Raw genomic sequence first — 22,486 nt, forward strand, 5'->3', positions numbered from 1 at the left:
AGCGAGCGCACGCTCCATCGCCCGCCAGCCTCGCCAGGTTGTTGGAGCCGGGGTACCTGCATGCGCGATGACGTACCGGTTGCATGTGGCTGTAGCTCAACCCATGCCAGGTTTATCCTCGAGTGTGGCGCAATGTGCTAGAGCTTTTGCTGACAGCTCTCCTTCTGACACCATCAATTCGAACCTGTACAGCACACTCGCTACCGCATCGCAATGACTTCCTGGATTCCTGGCTTCGGCGGCAAGAGCTCAGGCCTGAGTTGGGAGCAGAAGCAAGAGCAAGAAGCCAAGCAATGGCATGAAAGTCACCTGGGCACTGGCGACGAATTCTTCACGCATTCGCGATCGCCCGCTGAGGATTCCGGTGTTTTCAAGGTCACCGACGTGAGACCGCGACCGAAAGAGGCTGACAGAGGAGGCGCCCGGCTGATTCGGATCCCAAAAGGCAAATATGAGAAGCCGCCTCAAGTGAGCATCCCGAAAGATCCTGGAGGCAGGTCGCATACAGGTACTGACAGTGAATTCAGATCGCCAAAGGTTTGAAGTCTTGCGACTTGTCCCACACGGCCAAAGACCACTTTCAGAAGCAAGCCGTCGACCTCGAGCTCGAAGTCTTCGCTGACACTCCCACCGTCCTTTCGCCTCTGATTCAGGCCTGGAGGTCCGACGAGGGCACCAAGATGATCTACGACGCCGAAATGCAATGGCTCGAAGCGAAGCAGGGTGCGAAAGACTCCGTCTTCCTCACCACTACGTTCGACTTGGCCAATGGCGAGAAAGAGAAGTCGGTTCAGTTTCCGGAGGCGTTTCCGAAAGGCACGCAGGTCGATGTTGTGGGCTGGATGCAGAGCTTCAGAATCGGAACCGAGGAAGGTAAAGACTATGCTTGCGATTTTTGGGCTACGAGAATCAACAACAAGGGCTTTACTGCGCACGCGGATTGCGGCGACAACACGGAGAGGTTGACTGTTACCTGGATTGCGCTCAAGAAGGGAAAGAACAGTGTGGCCACTGGCAGCTTCAACACGGGCAGCGATGAGGACGCAGGCGAAAAGTCACAGGAAAGAAGGGGTAATGTTGAGTTTGGAGAGGGCGTCTTTGAGAAGGCACCTACAGTGCTGGTAGCACTTAGCCAGTTTGAGTTGGCCGGGGGGAAGGATCTGAGGATCGGTGTGGATGTGGAGGATGTGTCGGAAGAAGGATTTTCTTGGGTGATACGTGAGTGTCTTCTGTCATCACATGAGTGCATGCTGCAAGGCCGACTGCTAACGTTCACCAGGTACATGGGGAAACGATGCCGACGGCGCTCTTCACAGCGCAGAAGCCTCATTCATTGCTCTTGGATACTAATGCTACCTAATGTAATATTGACTGTTGTCACATTGCGCATATTGAGTCAAGCGTTATCCCATTCACGAAATGACTACAGCGGTCGAAACCTTCACTGGACCTCGAAACTTCGTAGGAATATGCCGGTAGCAAGCAGCATCGTGTCATGCTGGCAAGGTGTCACAGGGCCATATCTGTTTTCCTCTGCCACTGACCCCTGCGCACTACAACACCGAACAGCTAGATAACACCAACCCTGTCAAATCCAATATGTCGCAAATGACGTTTATCTTGGACGGACTGCAGCAGTAAGAAGAAAGCAGGCCCGTAAGCAAGGCCGTAAAGCATTCTACTAACGTTGCGCCAGGCAGTACGACTGCGAGACATATTCAGACTATGGGGTTAGAATCTACGACTCTCGCGTCATCCGCGTTCACCAAGTGATCCTCGCGGCTGGCTCCGCATACTTCCGCCGCCATTTCAGTGAGCACCCTGTGGAGGTAAGTACCTGGCCACAACGAAAGCAATCGCGCCACTTGCTACGAGTGCTTAGACTCTTCTCTAGGTTATGTATGACAACACGGAACAAACAGTTCCAGCAGACACCATGGAAGCCGCATTGAAATGGCTCTACGGCCTCCCCGTCATCGACAAAGACCTGTGTAGTCTGACCTCGTTCGACATCCTCCACTGCAAATCCATCCACTACGCGGCCGGCATCCTCGAGATCCCTTCTTTGCGTGGATACATGAGCTCGTTGCTAGTACAGCTCTTCGGAGCGTATCTCGAAGAGAAACCTAGCCTCTGTGAGAACCCTGCGATGGTGATTCTTCAGGACGCGAGGACGGCTGGACAGCAGGATGCTGAGATGCGTGGGCTTGTTGCGGATTATTGTCGGGAGCATCTACCATGGGTAAGGAAGCTCCCGCGGTACCACACTGTTCTCGAACAATATCCAAGGTTGGCTTTGGCGATTCTTGAGGCTGTTGCTGTTGAGAGGGAGAGGGCGGCTGGTGGATCTGAAGCCTGAAGGGTTTCGGTCACGAAGTTTTGCGGACTACGAAGGTGTAGCTACGATGATACCTTGATGAAGCTCGATAGATTGCGAGCAGATTTCGAGGACGATCCGTAATCTCCTCTATTCGTCCAGACGGCCGTAACAGGCGAAACGCCGCAGTGGAAGGGATGGGATGGGAGCGTTCCGCGAAGGAAAACATCGCCGCGCCCCAATGCCAGCGTACGATTTGGATCAACTTAGCATCTGCACTGTAGTGAAATCTAAGTTTTCTAAATCGTAGACTCGCTTTTTTATTCTTGGTATTCTGCAATTACAGTTTCGCATGTACCTTCATGTTCTGTTCGCTTGGACCTTTCCATTTTCGGCGTTTGAGGCTTAGATCAAAAGCCGATTAGGGCATGCTTCCATAATCAGCTTCGTTGTGAAGTATGACTGCGCTTGAGCCACCTTTGAGACGTCGAAGGATACGTTATAATAGCTCGTTGATGTTCGCTTTCTTTCTTCGGAATTGTTGAAGGCACATTGGCTCCGACCACACCAAACACCCGATTCACGATGCCAGCGCAACCACCTTTCAACGTAGCCGTTGTTGGCTACGGCTTGAGGCAAGCTCCAAGATATCTACACTCTTCCGATGAATAGCATCAATTAACAAGACCCAGCGCCAAAGTCTTCCACATTCCCCTCGTCCTCGCCCTGCCCGACCTCTATAAGCTCCATGGCATCGTCCAGCGCTCCCCGAAGCCCACGGACAATGCCGAGCAAGACCACCCAGGCACCAAGCCCTACCGCAGCATCGACGAGGCCCTCGCCGACAAAGACGTTGACGTCGTCATAATCACCAGCATCCCCGAAACCCACTTCGACATGTGCAAAGCCGCCCTCGAAGCCGGCAAGCACGTCGTCGTCGAGAAGCCCTTCGTCCCCACTGCTGCCGAGGCCGATCAGCTCGCCACCCTCGCGCAGAGCTCCGGCAAGAAACTGGCCGTCTACCAGAACCGCCGCTGGGACGCAGACTTCGTGACTCTCAAGCAAGTCCTTGCTGCTGGCTCGCTCGGCGACGTCGCGGAGTTCGAAACACACTTCGACCGCCACCGCCCGGACCCGCCGGCCGATACCTGGAAGGCCAAGGACGCTCCCGGCCACGGAGCTATCTATGACCTTGGCACCCACCTCATCGACCAGGTCTACGCTCTATACGGTATGCCGCAGCGCGTTACGGGGTTCGTCGGCTATCAGCGCCGCGGCGTGACGACCGGGTCGCCGGATAGCTGTACCGTGCTGCTGCACTATGATCAGAAGCAGTTGCTGGCCACGGTGAAGGCAGGTGTTGTGAGCCCTGAGACTGAGCAGTTGCGGTACTGGGTGCGTGGTACGAAGGGCGGGTTCAAGAAGTTCCACCTTGACCCGCAGGAGGACCAGCTGAAGGCTGCGAAGGCTGGGGCGCCGCTGCCGGAGGGCTTTGGAGTCGAGGAGGAGGGACAGGCTGCGGCTGTGACAACTGTTGGTGCTGGTGGGGTCCTGGAGAAGAAAGTATGGCCTACGGTCAGCCCGCCGCCGACTTACGTTGAGTATTACAGAGTCTTTGGGCGGGCGCTGAAGGGTGAAGGAGAGGTGCCGGTCAAGGCTGAGGAGGCGAGGGATGTGTTGATGATCATTGAGGCTGCGCTACTGAGCTCGAAGGAGGGTAGGAGTGTCTCTATGTAACCGCGGAGGAAGCAGAAAAAGACAACCCTTGTCAATATGACAGTATGATCTATCTTGGAAACAGGTCGCATTCAGGTCTCACATCAAATGAGGCTGACTTTGCTGCCAGAGTCGAGACATGACGAGTGGATTATGAGCCCTTCGTTCCCGTGCGTGAAAGCTGGCTCTTTAGTCTGGTGATGTTAGCTTCATGGTGCACCTCTTTGTGCTGCCTTGATGCGCGTGCGTTGATCTCGTTTGCTTCATGCAATCTACCTTACTACGTGTGTAGCTCGCTGAGATTCTTGGCGGCCTGAGGAAAGACCCAAATAACATGTCCTTATTGAGAACAAGTTGAGATGAAGGTTCGCCTTCGTTGTTTGCAATCTGGAAAGTTTCGTAGCTACTGAATTCTTCCCATGATCAACCGTCGGCAGGAAACTCTTGTAGTCGAATGCTTGCTAGTCTTTCCTCGGTTCATGCCACTCGCGATCGAGAATGTCCATGATTAGTAGCTAAGATTTGTTCCAAGGCGAAGAGAGCCAGCGTAGTAAATTTCCGATCTACTGATCTACGTCGTCTGCGTTACGGGAAGTCGACGATCCCCCAAACTTAGACGTGCCTGGAAGATCGAGAGCGGCATCAGCAAAAGATTGCCGCACTGCATCTTTCGATGATTCATCTAGCCCGAAAATGGCATTCAAGCCGTCTTTATGTTTCCAGGAATCCTCGATTCCTAGCTGTGTCTTGCCGATCCCACCCATCCTATTGACGACAGGGTGTTTCATCGTCAGAGCTCTGCAGGAGTGCTTCGAGAAGTCCCATATTATCAGCGCGTGGGACAAAGTGGTATGCTCTTGAAAATCCTTCCAAGCTGAATGGTACGCGAAAACCTATCACCTGTCAGGAAACAGATCGTCATCGACCCTAGAACGAGCTTGATCCTAACGCAATGGCCTACTTACGTGATGTTTGTGAGTCTTCGACTGCGTCTTGGTCCATGATGCCAAGAAGCTCCTTAGCATAGCACGCTGCTGTCAAGGCAGCGTATGGCTGCCATCGCTCGTTTTTGTGCGAGTCCGCGTAATCACATACTCCACGAATGACAATGCATGGAAACGTGTCCATGAGGCCAGCTGCATGCATCTCGAAGCAAAGTATTCCCTCTTCCTTTGCGATACGATCTCTTGTCAGGGCATCTCCCATAACTTCATCTCCAGATGCAATGTTGCCGTAATGGACCTTTGGCCTTTTGTGTCCGCGATCCGGCAGACGCTTCACGATCTTTGAACGATCGCAGCTATCGCAAGTGTCGCCTCCTGCATGGTTGTAGTTACTCTGGAATAGTTCGTCGTTCCTTTGCTCCGGGTAGCCGAACTCGTCTTTGAGGAGCGGATATCTGACGAACGCGTTCTGCAGATGCTGCTCGATAGCACTACCTTTCAGTCGGTGCTTTGATTTCAGACTTTGCACTGCGTTCAAAATTGAACGAGGCGGCTTGTTTAGTACTCCCGTCCTCCTGAATACTCCATCCTTTTCCATCTTGCCATAGTCCCACTGCACCACCCCGCCGTGCATCCCATCCGGTTGACTTACCACCACATCGCCAAGCCGGATATCTTTCTGCTCGCTCCACACTCCACTGCAAGTGCCAACAGTGAGTCCAAATTTGATAGAGAAGCTGCGCATCATATCCTTAGCAACAGCCGTTGCCGATACTTTTCCCATCACACCGGCCGGGAGACACGCAACTACCACGTTGCGTTTGCCGATTCTGCCGAAGGTGTAGACGTTATCATCTCCCGCAACTTTGGGTAGCCGTTCATGTTCCTCATCCAAGATGGCTTCCACGGCAGTCCTCTCGACATCAAGCGCGCAGATAATTCCGACATCATAAGACTCCCGTGCGCGAACGCTGATGGTCATCTTGCGAGCAAGTCGTCTTCTGGAACTGGTTCAATTTGTCTCTCCAGGCTGTTGGTGAGACCGAAGTACGCCAGAGCTCCAGAGACCACTACAGTCTCATTTCTGTCGGATATATATGTCGCCATGCCAGCATCTCAGCTCCAATCTCAGTGGAGCTACCATGCATGCTCGGCGCTTGCGCGGCATCACGAAGATCCAACGGTGATTGGCCTTAGTATCGAAGCGACTGCGCATTTTGGCTCCGGCGTCTTGCACAGCCTTGTGGTGCAGCGGCAATGTGTGAGGAAGCGAGCAGGTTTCAACCCGGCGCTTAGTTGGCGAATCAGCCAAATTGACCAGAGCCCAGAATTCATCAAGCATCGCCCTTTTTAAGCTCGATCATGATTACGGTTCTGTAGACTTGTACGAGCTTAAAAATTTACGCGCTCATTTTTGATAAGCTCCCAGATGCTGATAAACGCCTTTTATTGCAAAGTAGCGAGCGCCACACCACGGCAACGATGGCAGAAACTCTCCGTGGACGTCGATGAGCTCTGCAAACACGCAGGTAATCAAGATTCTTTGCTAGTCGCGTAAGTTGGTACACCAATCTGTTCCATGGAACGCAATTGAGAACCTGACCGAAGACGAGCAACTGGTAGCTTTCTCACTACAGACGAAATCCGTTCCCAGGCTGCCCGAAACATTCAAGAGAGGCTTTCGATCGCTTTCAAGATTCCGCTGCTCTTCTGGGCAGAATTATGCCAGCACGCAAGCGGCTTTTTTCGGGTCGAAGAAAGGAACGAGCAACCCGCAGCGATCGAAGACTCGTCTTATGCGACTTGCTTTCGTTTTCTCATAAAGCACAGGGCGTCACGCCAGCCCTCTTCTCGACATTTGACCGAGCATCGATGGGAAGTACCCAGCTTCGTGAGTTGCTGGCGACCACAAGGCAACCTTGCCTTGCTTTGTTTTGACCTTCCGAAAGATCTCCAGGAGAATATTGGGAACGACCTGCTGAATGGAAAAGCCGCAGTGTATGGGCGGGGACCCCTCTCACTGCATCCAATAGTAATAATGCACATTGTCAAGAACTTTGATCGAGCAGTCTGGTCATGGAGAGACGCCGTCAGAGAACTAGAGAAAGCTCGTCTTGGTCAGTTCGGGAGGATGATAAGGAGCGCTGAAGACATGCACGAGACTGCACGACACGTCATCCATAGCACGGAGGTGCTTGAGACCGCAATCTCAGTCATCGAAAGCATTGTGAAGGAGGCTCGTATCCGCCCGTCGGGAGCGTGCGACCTGGCCTGCTCGAGAATCCTCAACGACCTTGAGTTCTGCACATCGCTGTTGACGGGTTTCTGTAACCGTTCGCAAGCGCTGGAGAAGCGTCTTGATAATGAGATGAGTCTGGTGAGTCTTATATTCAATGACTCCAAGGCCCGATTGACAAGAAACTCTTGATAGGCGCTCCATCTCAACGCTCGAGATGACAGCATGCTTGCGTATCACACTGCGAAGCTTGCGCATCGCGACGGTGAAACCATGAAAGGTATCAGTATTCTTGGACTGATCTTCCTTCCAGGAACATTCGTTAGCGTAAGTACTGCTGCCTCCCTTTCAGCTCACCTTAAATTCCGTTGACCATGTCGTGACCAGGCGGTGTTCAGCATGAGTTTCTTCACTGTAAATACAAATCCGAGTACTGGCGTGTTGGAGTGGGAAGTCTCGAAGGAATTTTGGCTCTATTGGGCGGTGGCTATACCCGTGACTGGTCTCACTTTGGCATTATGGTATTATTGGCGACGTCGTTCAGACCAAATTTCGTCGAAGATGGGTCCTTGAGCGTGCTACGATTAAACGTGCCATCGAAGCCATTATTGTTTTGAGCATCCCATCAGCCAATGTGCAGAGTCGATTGCTTTTTGGGTCTCTTGTCTCCGTTCACGGAAGAGAGTCCTAAAACCCAGTTGTTTCTTGTTGAAAGGCTCGTTCCGGAATACAATGCGGCTGACGAATCCCATATGATTGTCATCGACAACATTTCGGGCCCCACGCGTTGCTCAACGTCATCTGAGCTGTAATTGCGGGGCACGCAGAGCGAAGTGAAACCTTCACGAAGGCCAGCCCGTCGATCCAGAATCCCCTCTGCCGACTCCGTGCTAAGCTTCTATCCGTAGAAGCGATGTTCCTGGAGCTATAGCATCATGTACCTCGGATGGGATCTACCCCGATCTACTCACCTCAACGGTAGGTAAGATTCAACCCTCTCTTCTTACTCTCACCTCACCTTCACACCTCACTTCACCGGCACGAACACGGCGTCACACATCACTTCAACAATGGCTCAAACATCAGAAAAACACCATCACGCAAGCCAACTCGGCGCATCGGCCATTGCTCCTCCCGCCGGCCTCGATGCCCTCCCTCCTCCAGCCCCAGCCCTCCACCACCTCCGCGACGACCACACTTTCGACTCCCAGCTGGGATCCGCGGCAATAGCTCCCCCAAACGGCGAAGCATCTCTCCCACCCCAGCTCCCAGCCCAATACCACCTCACCACCGAGCCCACATCCAGTACCCAGCAGCAACCCATCAAACGATTCCAAACCCCTCCCTCAACCGCTCCGGATCCCATCCCCAAACCCTCCTCTCAACCAATCCCCGACAACCACACAACAACCTCCCAACTCGGCCCCTCCGCAATCGCCGCCCCACCCCAAACCGCCTCTCTCCCCTCCCCCCTCCCCGCCCAATCCCACGCCGCCTCCGACCCGCAATCGCACGAAACCCAACTCGGCCCCAACGCCATCGCCCCGCCCGCCATCCCTCGCCCCGAACCCTCAGAAGCGCACGACGAGACCGAGACCGAAGACCTCACCTTCCCCACCCTCCCGCCCTTCCCCTCCACCACCCCAACCGCGCCTCTAACCCGCCTTTCCCTCCGCAAGCTCCTCGCCCGCGACGCGGACGAAGAACAGCGCCTCTGGACCGCCAGCCGCGACTTGGGCTTCTTCTACCTCGACTTGCGCGACGCCGGCTCCTCTTCCTCTGAGATCGACGGCCCCGCGCTCGAAGCCTCCATCGACGCGCTCTTCGCTCTTGGCGAGGAAGTTTTCGCTTTACCGGTGGAAGAAAAGCAAAAGTACGATTTCAAAGACCAGGGCTCGTATTTCGGCTACAAAGGGTTGGGGGCGGGCGTTGTCGACGCGAAGGGGACGCGGGACGGGAACGAGTTTTATAATGTTAGTAAGGACGATGTGTTGGGCGTTTCGGACAAGTTGCCTGCGCCGGGGGTTTTGAGGGCGGAGGAGGCGAGGGGGTTGTTGGCTGGTTTCGTGAGGAGGGGGCATGCGGTTGTTAGTTTGCTGTTGAGGGTTTTGGAAGAGAGGTTGGGGGTGGATTTGAGGGGGTTGCATCGGTTGGAGAAGGAGAGTGGGGATCAGGTTAGGTGGGTTCGGGCGCCGGCTAGGGAGGAAGGGGAGGATGAGGGTGAGGAGAAGAGGGCGTTGGGGGAGCATACGGGTTTGTTCATCAACCCTATCTTGCCTTTCTGAATACCAACCAGACTGACCAACTCACAGACTTCGGCTCTCTAACTCTCCTCGCCAACCGCCTAGGTGGCCTGCAAATCCTCCCTCCCGACTCCAAAACGTGGACCTACGTCCGCCCGCTGCGCCACCACCTCATCGTCAACCTCGGCGACGCCCTCGTAAAGTTCTCCGGCGGACAGCTGCGCAGCAATCTGCACCGCGTGGTGCGCGCGCCGGGCGAGCAGAGCAGGCTGCCGCGCATGTCGCTGGTGTACTTTTCCAGGCCGGAGGATGACGTTGTTTTGAGGGATTTGACGAAAGGCGAGCATGGGGCGAGTGCAGAGGGTGGGGTGACGGCGAAGGAGTGGATTCTGAGGAGAGCGTTGGGTAGGCGGGTTGGAGGGGACTATGGGGTGAGTGAGGGAACGGAGGGTGGGAGGGTGTGAGGAATGGGTAGATCACTGGGTGGTGGGTAGATCGTGTGAGGCGACTCTTCGACGGACGCGGTGATTGAGTTCAGAGCGTCTGCAGACGACAAAAGGATCATCATGTTTATGAGCAGCAGTCCCGTTCCAAGGCCAGGTAGGCCCAGATTCGCCCGACACCGCCATGAGATCGTTGTCTTCGTTTGGTGCTCAAGTCATGTACCCTCCCAATCTCATTCCAAAAGCAAAGCTCAGAGCAGGCAGAATCAAAAAATTTCACATTGCCACAATACCTACGAATGCCAATCAAACAACTCCACCTGAAATCTACACCCAGTCAAACACGAACCACAAACCAACAGTCGCTCCCACAAACAACAGTTCCCAGCCAGCACCTCACCAGCAACGCACATCATATTACAGCACAACCAGTACAATGTGTACCAAAGAACAAATCAAAACCCACATCTCCCATGACGTGTCTGAATCCCATCCATCTCGCAAACAACAAGACAAGGGCCAGGGCCAGATTCCCAAAAATAGCCTTCTCCGGAACCGGCGCCCTGGGCGGCCCGGCGACGGTGACGTGTGACGGATGGTTGGGTCGCAGGGCTCCGCTCGGAGGCAGCTTCAGGCCTGAGCGCGTTACGGTGAGCGAGACAGGTGTCTCTAGTTGATTAAACGGTTCGCGCACAATTGGGGGACGGCTGGCGATATTCCAATGGCAGGTACTGCGTGGGCAGTGGGACGACAGCGACGAGGCGTCGAACGCAGAGTGAGAATATCGAGACGTGGGAACCGGGAGCTTTACTTCACACGTCCAAACATACAGCTGCTATCCACAAACTATCTCACAATCTGTCCTCTCTCCTGTCTGCTCTTTCCGTTGGCTCCTCAAAAACAGACTAGACCGTACATTCCCTGGAGATACCCGGGCAAAGCATGTCCCAGCGCTCTTGAAGAAAGAAAAGGGTTGTCGTTCGTGATCTATTAAAGGATTGTATGCACCTTCCTTCCAACCAGACTCAAAGCTGTCACAGCATAGACGTAAATGTACGAGACATCTACAGACGGCTGCCGTGGACGACCTTGTAGTCGACGGCCATCTCGCGGCCCTCGTCGTTGATGACGAGGACGCGGACGGAGCCGCGGCCGTTGTTGAAGGAGTCGGTGAGGCGGCCGAGGAGGCTGCTCTGGTCGAGGACGGGGAGGCCCTGCTTGACATCGCCGGTCTCGGTCATGGCGACGACGCGGCCGTCGTCGCGGATGTCGAGGACGCGGTACTGCTTGAAGACCGGGCCGAGCATGTTCTGGACAACAACCGAGGGGCTCGGGTTGCTGACGAAGGAGGACTCCTCGTGCAGCTGCTTGGTGAACAGGTCGACACCGAGGTAGCGGTGCTGGCCGGTCTGGGCAGAGGTGGTGATGCGGATGACCTGGCAAGGGCGGCCCTGCAGGATCAGCAAGTCGCCGATCCTGATGTGGTGGCAGGGGATGGTGATGGTGTTGGGAATCATGTTGCGAGACGGAACGGGGCGGGACACGGAAGTGTACTCGGCCTGGTAGCGGGGAGCGGAGGTGGTAACTTCGCGGTCACGGACAACGACGTCCTCGTCGACGCGGTCGACGGTGTTGTGCTGGTGGTGGTGCTCGTGGTGGGAGCCGCCGTGGATGGGGTGGAGGATCTTGTCCGCGGCGCGGTGGAGACCGTGGCGGAACGAGTGGTAGTGACCGTCTTCGTCGTAGTATCCCATGTCACGCTTGTGCTGGCGAGCCGGGTCGACAGTGGTGCCGCTCACGCGAACCTTTTCCTCGAAGGAGACGGGCTCACGCTCAGAGTACCCTTGGTTGGGGTACTGACGCGGGTTGGTGGATTGGCTTTCCCACTGACGGGTTTCTCTGTTGTACTCCTCGGCGTAGGGAGTGGTGCGGTCGCGGTACTGCCTCTCAGCTACGTCGATGCGGCTGTCGAGGTCGTTGCGGGGCTGGAACTCGCGGTCGTAGGAGCGGTCCTCGACGTTGATCTGGTGGTCAGAGTAACGCTGGTAAGGCTCACGGTAGCTAAGCAAGCAAAGGCGTCGTTAGCATTGAGTCGTGTAACGTTGGTGTGGTTTGGTACCGAGCAAGGTACATGCACCAAAGCGAGCGGGTCGGGCTTGGAGGGTAGGTAGGTGAGAAGGTGAGGATCGGTTGCTTGGGACAACACACCAAACGGGCGCTAGGCTCGATAGTGTGTTTGCCAAGACCTCAGGGGTGGATCTGGCTGCGATGCGGTGTACGGCGGCCTGAGCTGGAGCTCGGACGCGCGTGCGGCTGCGCAGCCGACGCCCGTGGGCAGTCGAGATGGCTTAACGGCCGCATTATAGTTTCGGGGGCGTGGGAAGCGCAGGAAGCGCGCGGGAGATGTAGGAGCAGGAGATGGATCGCGACTTACTTGTCTCTCTGGATGTCGATGTCGACGCGGGAGTCAACGCGGGAGTCGAAGCGGTCGTCGCGGCGGTCCTGGAAGCGGTCCTGGCGGCGGTCGTTCTCGTACACGCGGATGTCCTCTTCTCTGCTCACGCGGGCGGGGCGGCGGCGGTCGTCCTCGGTGATGCGGATGTCTTCGCGGAAGCGTTCTTCGTGACGGGAAGGGCCGGATGGTTGTTGGGGTGGTGGTTGTTGACCTTCCCGTCCAGCGCCTTGGACCGTGATGTGCTCTTCAGTCTTGACCTCCTCGGTCTTCTCAGTATTCTTGTAGGCCGACGGAAAGACGCTGAACGGGACTCTGCGGCGCGTCAGTGGGCTGGTCTTGCAGTGTGTTGCGGCTCGTCGCTCGCTCGCTCGCTGTTCGCGCGCCTGGTGCGCCGTCTGCTGGACCCAGCGCCGATGCGGTGGGAGGAGACGACAGGCCAGGCGGAAGCAGCGGCGGTGAGGAGGGCGCGAGGGCGTGCGTGTGTACTCACGGGACTCTGGCGTCGAAATCCAGCCTGGCGACTTTGCGGTGACCTGAAGGCTCTGCAAGACAGCAACGCGACTTGCAGAACAAACAAGCCCGACCGGAGGCGGATGGGGATGGGGTTTAAAAGAGAAGAAGGCTTATGGCGCCAGCTCTCTGCAGGTGGCGGTCTGGACGACAGCGACGCGCGGGTGGGCGGAGACTGGGTGGTGGACGATGCAGCGGCTACTGCAAGTGAGCGAGTCGGAGGGAGAGGAGTTGTTTGGGAGATGGTGCTGAGTGGGAGCGGCGGGCTGGGGGGGATGGGGGGGTCGTGGGTCGTGCTGGAGAGTTTATGCCCGCGCGTTGCATCAACAAGCCGCGACAGGGATCAGCTGGGCCGGGCAGGGCGGGCAGGAGCCACATAGCAACCCGCAAAGTCAATCCGCCGCGACTCCCAGCCTCAGGCCCGCCCCATGCCAGCCTCAGGCCAGCCTCCTCCACAGCGCGTGCGCGCAGCTAGTCTCACTCTGGCCGTGAGCACATCCCAGGTAGCAGTAGTAGAGTCTATCGTCCGATCAACGCCGCCCGAACGGCGGCTACACGCAGCTCGGTCAAGCAGCCAAACACACTCACTGAGGCACCAACAACACGCTGCCTACCTCGGTCCCTCGCCTCGACTCGCTCAGGCACCCGCCGCTGCGCTGTCCTTTGCTCCATCCGTCTCCGCCGCCCTCCGCCCTGCCACCCCTGCTCCACCCGTCCACCTCGTGTAGCTCGGCCATTGGCCCTCTTCGCTCGTCTCACATGCATCGCCATCGGCCCAGTCCAGCCACCGCCCCCGGACTGCGCGATCGTTCAGGCCATCCATGCTTGCCGTCGTGCCCGAACGTGCAGCCGTCGTGCAAAGCAAACACATCCTCGCTTACCGCGGGTGGATGTGCCGTCGCTGCAGATGTGCTAAGCCGGACTGGCGGACTGCGGCGCTTGTACCTTGAACCGGCGTTGCAAGCTTGCTGCTCTTTGTTCTGCAGGGCTGGTAGCTTTGGGTTGAAGTGACTTTGTGCTCTGGCGAGACACACATCTGGAAGCAGTCCTCCCTCCTTGGGCGACGATTGGTTTTCACTGTCGGTGACGACTCCTTGTTCTTACATTCGTTGCAGGCAGGTTCGCATAGATAGACGCTTGAACCCGCAGACGCTGTCATCCTCCGAAGACATGCTGATCGAGCACCTATACAATAAGTACATGCACGCCCTCGCGGAATCACCTCGCAAGACGCGAATAAGCCGCCCAGCGAGCGTGCGTGGTGGCGTCGTCTGTCGTCCTGTCATGTGAAATAGGGCTCTTGTAGGAGCATGGCATTGACTGCTGCAGCCCAGCTTCGAGCACCAGAAAAGCACTGCACCCTGCATCCTGGCGCTTGATCACTCCCCCTTCCCAGTTGAGAGTCACCTCACGTGATGCATCTCCTTGTGCGAAAACCGCAGCCTGACCATGGTGCTTCGATACTGTATTGGTTGTGGACGGTGGCTCGAGGAAGCCCGAACGTTCGCCTGAACGAAGCTCACCTTCGACCAACTCGCACTGTCAGCCTCAGGCTCAATCATCCATGTACATCGACATCAAGTTACGGATTATCAATGAAGCCATTGCCCCGATGAACATTCCACAATGCATCCTCCCGTTTTCTCTAGCTGATTCCTACGTAAGGACTGAATCGTGTTCATCAAAGCATATTGATTCACGAAAAGCCATAAGCCAATCGCACCTTTCAACGATCCTTTGGATCACTCGCTCGATGGACTCGGGCATATAACCCATTGTCACAACCGTGACTGCTAAAAGCAACAAATGCCCTCAAATCCCAATCCCTCAACACCTCCTTCATCGCCACTCAACCCACGTCCCTACCGACGCACACGCCAGAAGACAACTTCCCTCCCCAGCCCAGATCACCCTCCCAACCCCCCCCCACAAGCAACGACTCCAAGCCCAAACTCACCACCCAAACGCCTCAGCATGCAACACAAACCCCGGCCCACCCTTTCTCTCGCCCCGCGCCACCGCCTCCCGCACCCCGTCCGCCAGACCCGCAGGCCCACAGACCGCAACGAGGACCCGGTCACTGGCCGAGCAATCGGACGCTGCGCGGGCGAGCGTGGCGGGGATGTTTGGCCGCCCGGCGTGGATGCTTAGATTGGGGTTGGGAGTCGCCAGGGCTTCGGTGTGTGTTGAGATGGGGAGCTTGGGTTCGAGGGCGGGAGGAGTTGAGGGTGGGGTGGGCTGTTCGATGGTGGTGGTGGTGGTGGTTGAGATTTGAGTCGAGAGCTTTTCTTCGAGCGTCGTGAGGGTTTGTGTCGTGGGCTTTTCGCATGGAGGCTCGAGAGCCGGGCTGGGCTTTGTTACGTGCACTCGCACGGTGACTCGAGGGTGGTTCGCGAGGAGGGCGAGCTCGCGCTTGAAGCCCGCCAGGTGACCTGCCATGCAAGGTAAGCGAACCGTTTCCGAAGTCGCTCCAGGGCGATCAGTAGCTCAAACATACCTTCCCCCCTCACACTCCAAACAACCTCCAAGCCCCCTGTCCCCTCCCCCTCCCCTTCACCCCTTCCCCCAAACCTCCCCGCCCACTCGCACGCCAACGCCAACGCAAACGTAGCCCCACTCCCGCCCACGAAAAGCACCACCCTCTCGAACCCCCCCGCGTCCGGGCCCGCGCCATACCCCCCATCAACGCCGACCCTGACCCTCCGCCCCGGCTTCTCGCACGCAGCCTCGAACAACCGCCTCGTGAACCCGTCCCGCGCCGCGATGACGAACTCGACCGGCTCACGATTGAGCATCGTGAACGGGTGTGCTTGGAAGGCGCGCAGCGACGGGATGTAGAGGGAGGCGTGCGAGCCGGGGGAGACGGCGGGGAGGGAGCGCGAGAGGGTTACGCGCGTGGAGGTGCTGGAGGGGAGGGGTGTGAGGGTTGCCGTGGTGGGGGAGAGGAGGGTTGTGTAGAGGAGGCGGGTGAGGCGGAGGGCGCGGTCGAGGGCGTAGAGGGCGGTGGCGATGAGCGCGATATAGAGGGAGTGCCGGGCGGCTTTGGAGGTGTGGTAACAGACTGGTGGTTGGATTTGTTAGTGTATGGATGTTGAGGGCGGAGAGGACAGGCGGAGTCTTAGGTACCTGTTATTAGGGACGTGATTATCAAGATGGTGTGCGCGATGTAGAAAAACTCATATTTGCGGCGTCGGACGTAGCCATTTGCTGTCAAAAGAATCAGAATCATTGCGATGCCCGCTACGTCGGCGCCGATGGTCCCTGAGGAGGTGAGGAGATAGGCGTAGTCTGAGCCGAAAAGGCCGGCTGCGTAAAGGCTACTGTTGTTAGCTCGAGCCACCGGAATCGTTATCGGTATTTATCAGAGGCAAACTACATACGCAGTGTGCACAACCATCAGGAGGATCGTTGTGTAACCACAGAATCGATGCAGAACGTTGATGCTTTCGTAGGAGCGTCCAGCAATGGGTGACAATGGTGTATTCTTAAGAGCGAGGAAGACGGCGAGGCACATATTGCATAATGAAACCCTGTCCTTGATCAACCATGGGCTTTATGGAAGTCACATCGCATACTGACCATCCGAGCCTGTTTGCAAAGGTCGTATAATGATGCCAGTCGATGTCCCAGAAAGACACTCCGATGTTGACGCCAAAGTACACAATCACCAGGGCCACTCTTTCTGGTAAGATGGTAACACTTAAGAGTTTCCGCCTCAGAAGAAATCTGCGTAGAGCCTTGCGTGGCGTCTCGCATGACTTCCACCAAATAGCCTTCTCCAGATGCAACCGGACCAACAGCCAGCTTGACCAGTGGGCGACCGCGAATATGAGGATCAAACCGCCTATGACAGAAGCGAAGTATATCGAGGCCTGTCCTCCTTGAAGGCGCTGCAATTTCACCTCCGCGATATGTGCAGCGTCCGAGGACTGGGAAGGAGCCATTTCGGTCCAGCCCTGGTGAAGCCTGTAATTTTTTGAACGAAAGATGAATGGACTTGTTTAAGAGAAGCGAACGGACTTTGAAACCACACACAAGCCTGACCAAAAGTCAAAAACATGATGTGGCGACATTATATTCTATTCACGCTCATATCTTGGCCGAGCCCGTGATAGATACATCTCGATGTATCGGCTCACCGCGCCGGTAGGGCAGAAGACCAATCACGCCAAGGATCATCCAAGAAGACAAATCTGCCAGAAGACGACAGCGGCGCTGTCAGACTGATGCCACACCCGGTGGTTGATGCTCAAATGTATGCAGGATTATTAGGCTCGAATGCTAAGGCTCGCTCCGTTCCCCGTTTGGCTCGGGCTGGCGTGGGAGTCTTGCGACACGACGGCTCAGCCGCTGCTTGACACCATTAGCGGCTCTGCTCCCAACGTGGGGGTGCCTGAGTTTGGGCTTTTGGCTTATGTCTGATCGTGATCTGATTGCCTTGTCCCGCAAAATGTGGTCTGGATTGGCTGTAGTCAAGGGGACATTCCGTCCGGAGCATCTTGGTCGATGACGACACGTAGAGCTCAGCCCAGAAGCGAGTCAGTTCGACGCACGAGGTTCCCAGCTCCTACTATCGTCGCTCCGGTGGCAGATTCTGGCACGTGGTCGTCACCGCGTGCATGGCTTTTGCGGTGTGAGATTGGGTCTCATGGGTGATGTGCCAGGCTTTCGGGAACTATTAGCATTAGAGCTTGCGTCTTCACCATTCAGTGGAAGCGAAATAGCTTGTGATTTTGTTGCCTTGCTTCCTGGGCGATGTTAAGGGGTCGAACGAACCTTTTCCAGATTAACTCCTCAGTAATGATGCCAAGATCGACAAATAGCCTACCACGTCAGTGTAGGTTGATCTGAAATCTCGTGCTGTGTGTTATCGAAGGCTTGAGCGATACGGTAATCAAGCCAATCTCTGCGCGATCTGTCATGGAGTGCAGCGGAAGCACGCCAAGACAACCTAAGAGGCACCTGCAAACAGAAAGGGCAGAAACGGTCCGGTGACCTGACCTCGATGAGATGAGCGATACGATCAGCGACCGATTAGAAGACTCAAAAAGGCGCTCGATATCGTCCACGAACACGCGGTGGAAGTTGAATGCTAGTCGAGCTGAAATGATAAACGCGTCCATCCAGGATGTAGAAGGCTGTAGAAATACATTTTGTACAGGAAGAAGCGGCATGGTTGTTTTACAGTGGCAAGGCTTGTTGTTCCGCAGGTTTAATGCGAATCGCGTGAAAGCCAGTCGAAAGTGGCCGGGAGCATTCCAAGGCTAGACGGGCCTGCGATGCGAGACTGCGAAGAACGGTGCCAGCGATGATGGGTGTAGAGCCAAGGCCAACTCCAAGAAAACCGCAGAAATTGCGTAAGATGCGGCTCTTAGCCCTAGCACGCGTACAACTATTTCGAAGACTCGGCGTCCTTGCTCTTGATCTCTTCCTCAGCAACAAGGCCAAGTACTTCTTGGTCCGCCATCCAAGCCCGAACGCTATCCATGACCCGATCAAGCGCATCGCCGCCCTCCATCACTTCGTCTAAATTCCTCAGGTCAAAGCCACTTCGGTGATCACTCACCCGCTGCTGGCCATAATTGTAAGTCCTGACTTTGTTCTCGCGGCCGAGCTTGCCGGCCCCGGCGCCGCGGCGCAGGGCGATGATCTCCGCCTCGCGCTCCTCGCGCCGCATCTGCGCAATGCGAGAGCGCAGAATCTGCCACGCTTTCGCTCGGTTTTTCATCTGTGACCGCTCGTCTTGGCAGAAGACAACGGTGTTCGTCGGCCCGTGCGTGAGTCGGACGGCGGAGTCGGTTGTGTTGACGTGCTGGCCGCCTGCGCCTCTGGCACGCATGACGTCCGTTTGCACGTCCTTTGGATCGACGTAGTAGTCGCTGTTGGGATCGTCGAAGCTCTTCTCGCCCAGATCCTGGCTGCCTTCTGCTGGTATGGAGGGCAGCACGAGGACGCTCACGGCGGATGTGTGTGTACGACCTTTGCTCTCCGTCGCGGGAACGCGTTGCACTCGATGGACGCCAGCTTCGCAGCGGAGGATTCCATAGGCTTCTGGCGACTCTACTTCCAGAATTGCTTCTTGCACGTGCGCGCCGCCGTTCGCGCTTGAGCTGGAGCTCCCCTCTGCTGCTTCGTACTTGAGCAGTGAAGTCCGTAGACCCACTCGTGCACAGTACGCTTGGTACATTTGCAAGAGATCTCCCGCAAATATCCCCGCTTCGTCGCCGCCGGCGCCTGGGCGGATTTCCATCAGACAGGGCAGATGCGCAAACGGATGGGTCGGTATCAAGCTCGCCTTGAGCGCTTCTCGTGTCTGCTCGATTTTCTCCCGCGACGGCTCGACATCCTCCTCTGCCATCTCCCTCATCTCTTTGTCCCCTGATTTCAACAAGCTCTGCAGTTCCGAAAAGGCCGAGCGGGCATCGTCGTATTCTCTCAGGGCGGAGGCTGTCGCGGACAGCTGGCCCAGTCGTTTTGCAGAATTGATGTCATAATCTGCGGCGACCTTCTCTGCAAGTGTCTTGTGTTCCTCCGTGATCGACCGCGCTCTCGTGAGGAGCGCTGGCGATAATCCGTCAGTCGCATTTGGAGCTGCACGATACGTTAGACACAGTCGCTCGCTGATATACTGGAAGGTTGGCCTACCGGTAGACTGAAATCTCGCGAGACGCAGAGCTTGGAAGCGACGAGTATGCGCCAATTGGCGCAGACAGCGCGCACAAGTCCATCCTTGCAAAGGCATGCTGCAGGCAACTTCGCATCCCAATTCGGGATGTTGAAGTTGAAGACCCCGACTTGGCCCGAGCGTCGGCTTTCGAGGTGTTTTCCATGCCTCCAAGAACCTCGTGATTTGGGCACATCAACATGGAAACGATTTCCTGAGATACTGGTGTCGACAACAGTAAAGCGGTGTACCGGGCTGATCATAGCTCAATAACGCGCGGAATTGACTGCTACTTCAAAATACGTTCATGCGACTAGATCAAAATCTGATATCTCTTCCTTCCACTTTCGTCTTGCGGCCGTTGCTCGACGGTCGCCCCATTACTACTAACAACAGGGCGATTTTCACCAACAGGCAGGATGATATCAAGACCGCCCTTACACCATGGTGGCTCAAATGTCGTCGTCTCCGCTTTGACAGAAACTCGAACTTCCTTCGCTGTCGCCGAGTAGCTGATCGTGAACTTGGCCATGTGCTTCTCGACCGTCTCGACGGTGGAAATGCCATCGTCTTCCATCCATGAAGTCGTGAAGACCTCTCCAGTAGACCTATCCTCAGGGCTAGGGAAGATCTCCACGCCGCGGTAGTCGTCTTCTTCCAAGCCGGCCTTGTTCTCTTTATCGCCAGGAGCCACGGTCTGCTTTGGTTTGCCCACGGGAACTGCGCCGCCGATACGCGCCAGGACGGGGATACTGTCTTTCCAGGACGAGGAGATCTTGTGCCACTGGCCTGCTGGGAGGTATTGGTACGGCGCGTTGGTATTGAGGAAACCAGGATCAGAATCGTTGCGCTTGGGAAGGTAGACTCTCGCTTCGCTCACGTCGGGCTCGTAGACACCACCGATCATGAGCGTGTCGCCGAGCCAGTACTGTTCGTCACCGGCTTTCAGCACCTTGCTCTTCCAAACCTCAGGGTCGGACTCGTAGCCCCAGCCCACCCATCGCTGGGGAGGGATCGCGGTGAAGTGGCTCTGAATCCCGAGGCCGTACAGGTACGGGATCAGTTCGTATCTCCTGCAGATTGCCTTCCGAACCTCTGGAAGGACCTCGGGATACATCCACGGCTCGATCACGTCGCCGACCATGTTGTCCGACCCGGTCTTGAAGCAGTTGATCGCGAAACGAGGCGAGTGGATGCCCGTCTGCACCCACCGGACGAGGAGCTCTGGACTTGGCTGAGGGCCCTCGAAGCCACCGATGTCGGATCCGTAGCACTGCAGCAGACAAATACCCGCCGTGAGGTGGATCGCATTGGCGCCTTTGTACCCCTCCCAAGACGTCACGTTGTCTCCGGACCAGGATGAGCAGCAGTATCGCATACTTCCCGCGGTTGCGCTGCGGGTTAGGACGTAGGGGCGCTCGGTCGGTGCGACTTCCAGGAGAGCATCGTGAGAGCTCTTGCCCATGAGCTCTGTGTTCAGTGCTCGGCCCCACAGACCGACGTCTCGCCTCTTCTCGGCCGTGGCTTCTGCAGCTGCAACTGCTTCTGGCTGGTCGACAGCGTTGATCCAGTCGTCGCTGGGGATCGTGTATTCGTTGTTGTCGTTCCACATGCAATCGATACCGATCTCGCGCAGGCTCTTCACGCCGTTGTACCAGAAGTTGTACCCGGCCTTGGAAGTGAAATCGATATGTCCGCCCTCGCCGCTTTCGCCGCCACCTGCACTCCAAAGTCGAGTGACGCCTGTCTTGCCGGTCCGGGGGTCTGTGAACAAGGCGCCCTCGTCGACCAGCCGCTTATACTCTGGGTGGCTTGCCAGAACATAAGGCTTGATGTTGGCTATCAGGCGAATGCCTTTCTTTAGGTAAGATTGGACGAAGCCTTCAGGATCAGGAAACCTGTGCCTGTTCCAGGTGAATACATTTCTTGTCTTCGGTTCGACTTCCGCGACCGTGTAGCCAGACGACATCTGGAATCCTGAGCAAGGGATGTCGTATTTCTCGAGCTTGCCCGCGAACTCCATCAGCGCGTCACACGCCCTCGGCTCGTCGAGCATGCTGTACGCCATGCCGCCAGCAAGGTACCCATATGCCCATCTCGGCGCGAGGAGTGGGAAGCCTACCAGCTCTGCGTAGATGGTGACGACCTCTTGCAGCGTGCGGCCAACCATGGTGTATTCCTCGAGACCGCCCTGGTCCTGGCGGTAGACCTTGTAGTAACCCCACATGCCGTCCATCTCGCTGCCAACGGAGTAGTGGCCTCTTGCGTGGCTTGTGGAGAAGGTGCCAACGACTCCGTCCGGACCAGCTTTGATCAGCAGTGGAATGTGCTTGTACATTGGGTCGGACCGCAGAGCATCGTAGCCGAAGCAGTCTGTGGCTGAGAGAATGAATTGCCGGCTGGAGAGGTCCATGGGTGACGCCTTTTCTCCCAGTCCGACGTGGAGATCGCCACGGAAGTAGCGGGTGTAGTGGCATATTCCAGGACCGTCAACGGCGTATGACCGGAACGGAAGGTCTTTGTGAAGCGGCTCGGCACTCTTGTAACCGACGGTGACCAGAGGAACATCGTCCCATGTAAGCTTTGCTTCAACGCCGTTGGAGCATGCAAATGTGGTCGAAGACTTGTCGGTTGAAGAGCTAACTCCTTCAAGAGATTTCTGAGGGCGCTTCGCACTAGGAAAAGGCGGCAACGGATGCGATTCGGAATAGAATGTGGTTCTGAATAGTCCTGGTCTCAGAGCCTCGAACGTGAAGTCGAAATGGCCGAGCTCAGTCGATCTCAAATGCAACGAAGCATCGTCAGAAGAGCCTGAGAGCTTGGTGTATGATCTTGGGACAGTCTCTTGCTGAGGCATCTTTGCAATGCACTGGAGCTTCCTCTTCGGCTGTTGAGAATCGGTAATACTTCTCAAATATCACAGGAGGTGCACAAGACGACGGCGGGAAATCTTGCACC

At 56.3% G+C, this 22,486-nt stretch overlaps 8 protein-coding genes across 8 annotated transcripts; 4 read left to right on the forward strand and 4 right to left on the reverse strand.

Annotated features, from left to right (window-relative positions):
- The first annotated feature begins 138 nt into the window (after positions 1 to 138).
- On the forward strand, positions 139 to 1,391 carry WHR41_01392 (uncharacterized protein). The gene is made up of 3 exons (XM_069369998.1): positions 139 to 468; positions 528 to 1,218; positions 1,280 to 1,391. Exons 1-3 carry the CDS (start codon positions 214 to 216, stop codon positions 1,348 to 1,350), a joined length of 1,017 nt encoding a protein of 338 aa, XP_069233122.1. The 5' UTR covers positions 139 to 213; the 3' UTR covers positions 1,351 to 1,391.
- Positions 1,392 to 1,599: 208 nt separating this feature from the next.
- On the forward strand, positions 1,600 to 2,584 carry WHR41_01393 (uncharacterized protein; the record flags this gene model as incomplete). Its single annotated transcript, XM_069369999.1, has 3 exons — positions 1,600 to 1,637; positions 1,697 to 1,829; positions 1,895 to 2,584. 3 exons carry the CDS (start codon positions 1,600 to 1,602, stop codon positions 2,357 to 2,359), a joined length of 636 nt encoding a protein of 211 aa, XP_069233121.1. The 3' UTR covers positions 2,360 to 2,584.
- Positions 2,585 to 2,902: 318 nt separating this feature from the next.
- Positions 2,903 to 4,054, forward strand: WHR41_01394 (uncharacterized protein; the record flags this gene model as incomplete). Its single annotated transcript, XM_069370000.1, has 2 exons — positions 2,903 to 2,952; positions 3,010 to 4,054. The coding sequence occupies 2 exons, from the start codon at positions 2,903 to 2,905 to the stop codon at positions 4,052 to 4,054; spliced, it is 1,095 nt and encodes a 364-aa protein (XP_069233116.1).
- A 440-nt stretch (positions 4,055 to 4,494) lies between these two features.
- Positions 4,495 to 5,959, reverse strand: WHR41_01395 (uncharacterized protein; the record flags this gene model as incomplete). The annotated part of the gene is made up of 2 exons (XM_069370001.1): positions 4,495 to 4,926; positions 4,999 to 5,959. 2 exons carry the CDS (start codon positions 5,957 to 5,959, stop codon positions 4,799 to 4,801), a joined length of 1,089 nt encoding a protein of 362 aa, XP_069233115.1. The 3' UTR covers positions 4,495 to 4,798.
- A 2,324-nt stretch (positions 5,960 to 8,283) lies between these two features.
- WHR41_01396 (uncharacterized protein) lies at positions 8,284 to 10,191 on the forward strand (the record flags this gene model as incomplete). The annotated part of the gene is made up of 2 exons (XM_069370002.1): positions 8,284 to 9,466; positions 9,526 to 10,191. The coding sequence occupies 2 exons, from the start codon at positions 8,284 to 8,286 to the stop codon at positions 9,918 to 9,920; spliced, it is 1,578 nt and encodes a 525-aa protein (XP_069233118.1). The 3' UTR covers positions 9,921 to 10,191.
- Positions 10,192 to 10,963: 772 nt separating this feature from the next.
- On the reverse strand, positions 10,964 to 11,653 carry WHR41_01397 (uncharacterized protein; the record flags this gene model as incomplete). Its single annotated transcript, XM_069370003.1, has 1 exon — positions 10,964 to 11,653. The coding sequence occupies one exon, from the start codon at positions 11,651 to 11,653 to the stop codon at positions 10,964 to 10,966; it is 690 nt and encodes a 229-aa protein (XP_069233117.1).
- Positions 11,654 to 14,817: 3,164 nt separating this feature from the next.
- On the reverse strand, positions 14,818 to 17,804 carry WHR41_01398 (uncharacterized protein; the record flags this gene model as incomplete). Its single annotated transcript, XM_069370004.1, has 6 exons — positions 17,641 to 17,804; positions 16,444 to 17,539; positions 16,245 to 16,394; positions 15,991 to 16,181; positions 15,362 to 15,925; positions 14,818 to 15,296 (listed from the first exon to the last, which is right to left on the reverse strand). Exons 2-6 carry the CDS (start codon positions 16,806 to 16,808, stop codon positions 14,818 to 14,820), a joined length of 1,749 nt encoding a protein of 582 aa, XP_069233124.1. The 5' UTR covers positions 16,809 to 17,539; positions 17,641 to 17,804.
- Positions 17,805 to 18,256: 452 nt separating this feature from the next.
- On the reverse strand, positions 18,257 to 22,385 carry WHR41_01399 (uncharacterized protein; the record flags this gene model as incomplete). The annotated part of the gene is made up of 2 exons (XM_069370005.1): positions 18,257 to 19,425; positions 19,913 to 22,385. The coding sequence occupies 2 exons, from the start codon at positions 22,383 to 22,385 to the stop codon at positions 18,257 to 18,259; spliced, it is 3,642 nt and encodes a 1,213-aa protein (XP_069233123.1).
- Between the last annotated feature and the right edge of the window lie 101 nt (positions 22,386 to 22,486).

This window comes from Cladosporium halotolerans (assembly GCF_011745625.1).
Source record: "Cladosporium halotolerans strain TM138-S3 chromosome Unknown Sca3, whole genome shotgun sequence".
In the NCBI taxonomy this organism is placed as follows: domain Eukaryota; kingdom Fungi; phylum Ascomycota; class Dothideomycetes; order Cladosporiales; family Cladosporiaceae; genus Cladosporium; species Cladosporium halotolerans.

Excerpts from the sequence above, each read along its gene's own strand:
- WHR41_01392 (XM_069369998.1), top strand. The coding sequence starts at position 214 with ATGACTTCCTGGATTCCTGGCTTCGGCGGCAAGAGCTCAGGCCTGAGT. Across the intron at positions 469-527 it reads AATATGAGAAGCCGCCTCAA|ATCGCCAAAGGTTTGAAGTC; the intron begins GTGAGCATCCCG and ends CAGTGAATTCAG. Across the intron at positions 1,219-1,279 it reads AGGATTTTCTTGGGTGATAC|GTACATGGGGAAACGATGCC; the intron begins GTGAGTGTCTTC and ends AACGTTCACCAG.